The sequence below is a fragment of the Chiroxiphia lanceolata genome, chromosome 17 (assembly GCF_009829145.1).
Source record: "Chiroxiphia lanceolata isolate bChiLan1 chromosome 17, bChiLan1.pri, whole genome shotgun sequence".
NCBI lineage: Eukaryota > Metazoa > Chordata > Aves > Passeriformes > Pipridae > Chiroxiphia > Chiroxiphia lanceolata.
In genome coordinates, this window is record NC_045653.1 from 13,195,631 (window position 1) to 13,202,571 (window position 6,941).

The 6,941-nt window shown below is 50.4% G+C and overlaps 1 protein-coding gene across 1 annotated transcript; it reads left to right on the forward strand.

Annotated features, from left to right (window-relative positions):
- The first annotated feature begins 4,256 nt into the window (after nt 1–4,256).
- On the forward strand, nt 4,257–6,118 carry TP53RK (TP53 regulating kinase). The gene is made up of 2 exons (XM_032704907.1): nt 4,257–4,584; nt 5,250–6,118. The coding sequence occupies exons 1-2, from the start codon at nt 4,257–4,259 to the stop codon at nt 5,726–5,728; spliced, it is 807 nt and encodes a 268-aa protein (XP_032560798.1). The 3' UTR covers nt 5,729–6,118.
- The last annotated feature ends 823 nt before the right edge of the window (nt 6,119–6,941 follow it).

Here is a 6,941-nt window from a genome sequence, read left to right on the forward strand (position 1 = left end):
TTCTGAGTCTGAGGCTAATTTCATGTATCCCAAAGTCCAGTTTGCTAAACAAAAATTGATACACCTCGAAGTGCTTTCCAAACTCTTTACCACAATATGCAAACATTCTCCCTCGGTGCTGTTCGTGCAAACAGCAGCTGCTGGGCGGGTTGAGCTGTGTCGAGGTGCATGGGATGTTCAGAAGTTTGCTGTGACCCAGCTGGCGTGGGGACCAGCGAGGGAAGATGTGGTGTCACAGGTGGGAGGGCAGGGACAGCCTGCCCAGAGCCATCCAGCAGGGACTGCCACTGAAGGGGAGGTGCACGTGACCATGAACCTGCATTGCGAGCTGGCACTTGACTGCTGGTAACATTTTGCTTAATACTTATACTAAATTTTAGTATTTAAGATGTTATAACCACACAAGCTCCAGAGCAGCAGTCTGTGGAGTCTGTGCTGGCCAAGCTCTTTGTCACAGTACAAAGTTGAATTGGGGAAGGTCTGCATCCGTGACCATCATGCCTGTGGTGCAGGCACACCCCTCTGACACAGACAAAAATAAACAGGTTGGGTGAAGAATAAAGAACACAAGAACACTTTTTTTTTTTTTTTTAAAGAGCCCTTTCAGTCACCCCATATTTTGACTTAATAGGTCGTTTAAGAGAAATATTTAAATAATTATTATTCTTTTAAGTATGGGGATACATTTCTTGTCTCTGCTCTGCAGACCAGTGGTACCAACTCTTTTTTTGTTCCAACTCATAGTTTTGGGATGCTTGAGATGGGCTATGTTGGATCACATGTATCCTTTCAACTTTAGTCTGTTGGATATCTGGCTGCAACATGGGCAGCAGCTGATCAAATGTTTTGGCTTTGTTTCTTCTCCAAGTTACATATGAAAAGTGTTTCAAACCATCTACCTGGTTTACAGATTAAATAAATACTTCCCATTCATATACTCTAATTTCAATGCAAATAAAGTATGTAAAAATGTGTTTTCTGAAACCTTTTATCTGATACAGACTGACATTTTGGGTGAGCTGTGCTGTGAATTGGAGATGTCACCCATGCATGGTTCTCTACTATGCAGAGAGCCAAAGGGGACCCAGAGTCCCCATCAGGCGCTGGGCAAACCCACCCTTGGCTACTTGATCTGCAATTTCCCTGAACAATTCCTTCCTTCTGAATTTAATTCAGCGTGAGAAGGAAGAAATTATACTTTTCTCTGTGGTCACTCAGCTTTCATTTATCTGCCACCCAACCGTTCTCTGGAAGCTTCCTGGTCTCTGACAGCACAAGAATTATTATTAGCACAGACAACAAGGAGGTGAGGTCCTGGGGAGCACAGGCAGAGCTTTATGGTGTGTTTACAAAAGGTGGCTGAAAAGGTGACATCATTATGTGCAGAAATGCAGCTGCCACGTTGACACTGTGCATGGTTGTGGGTTGTGGTCGTCTGGAAAAAAAGGTGAAAACCTGCTGTGGTGAAAACAGCAGGGATAATTTGGGGTGGGAAAAAAGAAATCTTCCTTTGTGGTTCTTAAAGCACACCTTTCTTATCATAACATTTGTGATTAATGGGTGTTCTGGGCCTGCTGAAGTTGGTGCCTTTGTCCCGAAGATCCACATATGGGAAGGTCTGGAGCGGCAGATCCACCAGCGCTTCATGGGTGCCGGCACGTTTCTATCCTGGCTCCCTCCTGCGATGCCTTCCTCCCTCTCCTCTTCCTCCTCCCCTCCAGACCGTGTGCTTTGGCAGTGCCGCTTCCCCCTCTGATCCTTATCTCGCTCTTGGCTGCCGGGCTTGCGGGGCTCGAGGGCGCGTTCCCGCCTGGCAGCCAAACAGCGCAACCCCAGGGCTGAGCCGCAGGAATGCGCTTCCCGGAGAGGAGAGCTCGGCGTTTGGAACGGCAGCCTGTGTTTGGTAACACAACCCGGCCGTGGCTGCTGGAAAACGTTACCCTCCACCTCTGGGCCGGGGCAGCTAGAAGAGGCTTTAAAATCACAAATTAAAATACAAATACAACGGGGAGAAGGAAAGCCATCCTGGCAAAGGGAAGACAAGGTGCTCAGCAACGCTCATCACACGCTCGAGCTCGTTTTCTCTGATTATGATTGACCCTCAGGAAGGGGTTTTGGGGCACCAAACTGACCAAGCCCTGTTCAGTTATTGATGAACACAACCTCAGAGCCAGCAAGAGCCTTAGATGGGCTCGAGGAGCCGCCTGAGCCTGATTTAGCCCAAATTCCCCTTTTCCCATCTGAGCTCTGAGGATGGCAGCCTCCATCCTTAAATTAGCTGGGAGAGCTGCTAGTAGGGCCAAGGGTTCCACAGGACAGCAGGAGGAAGGAGCCCGTGGGACCCGCCTTGGTTTCCATTAGCTTGGTTTGCTGCGCTGCAATTTTTGACTTAATTACATTGTTTGCGAAAGGAGAGTTTGTAAACGCTTGTCACCAGGAGAACAAAGTTACATAATTAAACTATTTAGCAGAGTCTGTGGCTTCAGTGCAGTTCTCTGGGGTGATTCAGCATTCCAATAAAAATATTGTGTGATACCATAAATATTGTAAATGGCTCTAGATGGTTTCCAAGGGCTATGTCAACTGCTTTTTTTGCATTCAAAGAGAAAAGAATAAGTGAAATCACGGGGAAGATAAAATTTAAATAAATAAAATAAATGGGAAAATAAAGCAAAAATATTTTCTTTCCTATTTTGAAAGCTCTGGAGGATGTTTTTGGCCAGCATGAGAGAAGACTGTCATGTTTACCAGAATAATGAACCGAGGGTATCTCTGTGCACTTGCTTATAAGCTGTGTATGTGTGTCTGTGGGGGCATCTGAGCATGGATGCTTAGGTGAAATCTGCCCACAACATGGGGAAAAACCTTTTTCATTATTTGAGTGTTTGTGGCATTTGCAATTCCAGCCACAGAGCCCAGGAATGCACATCTTTCCCTAGCCAAGCTGTCAGTCTCCTGCCACAGTGAGGGCAGCTGAAGGAGGATGCCACGGGTGGCCAGACTTGAGGGATTGGATTATCTGTATCATTGAGAACTTGGAAAGGTTGTTTAAAAGTTGTTACTGAAGAAAGACAAATATTTGCCAGGCATGATCCCACCGTGCAATGACAAGTAAGCTGTATGGAATGTGTTAATAAAATATAAATGCTCTGAAAAGGAAACAAATGTTGTGGATGTGAAAACAAGGGCAAAATGGACTTGTGGCACCTCCAAAAACAACAACTGAGAACATATTTACATGGACTGGGCTGAATTCTCTTGTATCTTCTGAGGAACATAAACTGCAGTGTGTGCAGATCAGCCAGTAGAGCAGTGGGTTTTCAGGGTGCCATAAAAACCCAAATACTGCTCCAAATATAATGAGGTTTGTCCATCTTCTGCTAAGATGGAGATGTGGGTCTTGGCTGCTCAAAGAAGAGGAGTCACCTGACTCACTGAATGAGTGGCCTGTGACAGACCTGGGGCAGAGGCTTTGGTGCTGCCCAGCATGGGGACCTGAGGTCACACCACACCCTGCTGCAGGCTGGCAATCCCCTGCAGCCTATGGGCAAATCCCTTCTCTTCCCCAGCCACAAACGGGGCAGCTGCAGTGGATCTGCACAGGCCCCAGCAGAGGCTTTTGGCACGTGAAGGGCCAAGAGCCAGTGGTGGATTGCCCTGCTGCTGATGTCCCAGAGGTGGAGCTGCCATGGTGATGCCCCAGTGCTGGAGCATCCTGGTGTTGTTGTCCCGGGGGTGGTGTCCCAGGGGTGATGCTCTGGCAGGGGGCTCTGAGGTGGTGCTGGGAACACCTCGGGGGGGAACCACGATATCCCACTTGCCATTTGGGGAAGGTGCACATCCAACATCTCCTTCACAAGCCCAGGGGCAGCTGCTGGACTCGCCCTTGCACTGGCAGAAACACAGAACGCACTGGCTGGGGAAGGCTCAGGAACGAGTCCCACCATCCTGCAGCTACTCAGTATCCCCCTCCACGGCCGAGGCGGGCAGCGGGCAGCAGGATTTACGGGGAGCAAGCACAGAGAGGGATTTTGTAAGAGGCAGCACCGAGAACGACGCGGACAAAGCGCGTTACAGCGAGGGCGGCGAGGCGGCACTGGCGGGGCGGGGGCGGGGCTTGGGGCGTTCGTCGGTTTCCGTCCCGGGGAACCGAGCACTGACGGAGATTGCCGAGATTTGCCGAGCACTGACGGAGATCGCCGAGCTTTGCCGAAGCGGCGCTCCGCGCACGCGCGGTGTGGCGGCGCGTCGCGGCGATGGCGGCGGCGCAGGCGGAGGCGGGCGGGGAGCGCTCGATCCCGGCCGGGCCCGCCGGTCCCGCGATGGGCGCTGTGGGGGCCGCGGGCCCCGCCCTGAACCACCCCGAGGCCGCGGAAGAGGAGCTGTCACCGCCGCCGCTGCCGGGGCTGCAGCTGGTGCAGCAGGGCGCCGAGGCACACGTGTACCGCGGGCTGTTCCTGGGCCGCAGGGCCGTGGCCAAGCTCCGCGTCCCGAAGCGGTACCGGCACCCGGCGCTGGAGGAGCGGCTCAGCCGGCGCCGCACGACCCAGGAGGCGCGGTCGCTGCTGCGGTGCCGGCGGGCAGGTGGGCACGGGGAGAGGCGGGGAGGCGGGGCTGCCCCGGCAGAACGGACGGACGGACGGACACCCCGGGGCGGTGTGAGCGGGGCAGGACAGACACACAGACACCCTTGGGTGGTGTGAGCGGGGCAGGACAGACACACAGACACCCCTGGGCGGTGTGAGCAGGGAAGGACAGATGGACACTCCTGGGCGGTGTGAGTGGGGCAGCCCCCGCAGGACACCCCCCCCCAGGACACCCCCCCCAGTGCTCCCCGGCTCTGCCCGGGGCTCCGAGCAGATCGCAGGCACTTGGCACCTCCAGCGCCATCCTGAAGGGTGCGGGGGGTTCTTCTCATCCCGGGGTGACCCTCTCTGCTCGTCCAGAGCGGCCCCTAAAAAACAGCTTGTCCTCAGTGTGTCCCATAAAGTGTTTTCCTGGGGAGTCTCACCCCAGGAGGGGCTGATCCTGTTATCAGGCTGGAGCTGCCAGCAGGTTAAAAGGCTACCAGTGCAGGTGGGTTGGAAATAAGTGTTGGCAAGGCCCTTTCAAGATGTGGATTGGCAGCGGCCGGGGATGATTCATCCGGAATTTCTGCTTAAGGCTTTTATTGGTTGTGTTTTGTTGTTAGAATAAAGTTGGGAATCATGTAAATTAACTGTTAGCATTTGATTTGCTCTTTTAAATAGGGATTCCAGCTCCAGCTGTCTACTTCGTGGATTATGTCACCAACTCCATATATCTTGAAGATATTGTGGACTCAGTTACAGTTCAAGATCATATTTACTCTGTACAACGGAGTGGAAATGATACCAGCAGCCTCCAGGACTTAGCAGAGAAGATGGGTGAGCTGTTAGCAAGGATGCACGATGAAGATATTATCCACGGGGATCTCACAACTGCCAACCTCCTTCTGAGGCCACCCGTGGAGAAGCTGGACTTGGTGTTGATAGACTTTGGACTCAGTTTTATTTCAGGTCTTCCAGAGGATAAAGGAGTCGATTTGTATGTTCTGGAAAAAGCCTTCATTAGCACTCATCCAGATACTGAAGTGATGTTTAAGGCTCTGCTGAGGAGCTATGCTGCCACATCTAAAAAATCTGGTCCTGTGATCAAAAAGCTGGATGAGGTGCGACTGAGGGGAAGGAAGAGATCCATGATTGGGTAGAAGAGGGCAGGCTTAGGGATGGGGAAATATTTCCTTCTGCAGATAGGGCTATTTATATTTCTAGTTGGGTTTATTTCACATATCACTATTTTGATAACTGTGTCTTCAAATAAATAAATTTGAATGAGTTTAAGTGTCGTAAAGTAACCAAAGTAATTGTGAGATGGGAGCACAGCCAAGAGAGAAACAACTAAAGGTCACTTCTTTCCTAAACTTTAAGTATTTAATCTACAAAGTAGTTTGCAGTGTCATTCCACTCTTGTTCTTTGTGTGGTTAGAATCATTCAGAGTCATCTTGCTCAGCCTGCAGACCATGAATTTGTGGGGTGTTCTTACCTGGGGGTACCTGAGCATCTATAAAAGGTAACTGAGAAAGAGAAATGTGTTATTTTAATTAAAAAAATGTGTTACTTTTCTCAGAAGACTTTACAAATGAGGCATTTAAGTCCATTATAAATGACTCTACACGTCCTGAAATTTTTCTGGAGACCTGAATTCCAGGACATGGGCAATGCTGAAATACAGCACTAAACATAACCTGGGTTTATTTTCTTCTGGTAGTAATTTTGGCTTTTTTTTTTTACTTTCAGTCCATAGTACTTCCTTAAGGAAATAAAAACTTGTTAATCAAGAACACTTTCCTGCTGAGAAACTTCCACTTTAAGCAAGAAGTCTGCTGTTAATTTCCATTTTTGATGCTTTATAAGAGGGACTGCCCAATTGGCAGAGACAGGTGGTAATACTCTTTCTTGTAATATTTTCTCTATATCAGTTCTTTCTCTGTGTTACTCTGTCTAATGTGCATGTAAGATGTCCCAGAGGAAAAGCTTTACACACCCTGGGTGGGTTACAGGATAATTGGCCCTCAGTACTATGGGCAGGTTGGGGTGCGAGTTGTGCCCTCGCTGAGTGCGTGAGCTTTGTCATTTACTGCAGGTAGTGATGGAAGAGAGACAGTGAACTCCTCCTGAGCGATTTGCTGTGCTGGGCAGCCTTTACCCACCGGGAAGATCCTCTGTTCTCTGGTGCTCTGTCTGAAAACGGATAAGAGGGAGCAAAGTGTGCTTCACCCCTCCGCATCCATGGGTGTGTCCCGTGCGGATCTGCATCCGTGGGGGAGAAGGCAGCTGCGAGAAGCTGTTCTGCCACGCAGGGGAGGGCATTGAGGGCTTCTTCCTCAATCGAGCAACCTGAGCGAAGGGCTCTGGGCCGG

Bases quoted from the DNA above. Each gene is read 5' to 3' on its own strand.
- TP53RK (XM_032704907.1), top strand. From the start codon at position 4,257: ATGGCGGCGGCGCAGGCGGAGGCGGGCGGGGAGCGCTCGATCCCGGCC. The intron at 4,585-5,249 runs GTGGGCACGGGG...TCTTTTAAATAG, and splicing joins GCTGCGGTGCCGGCGGGCAG to GGATTCCAGCTCCAGCTGTC.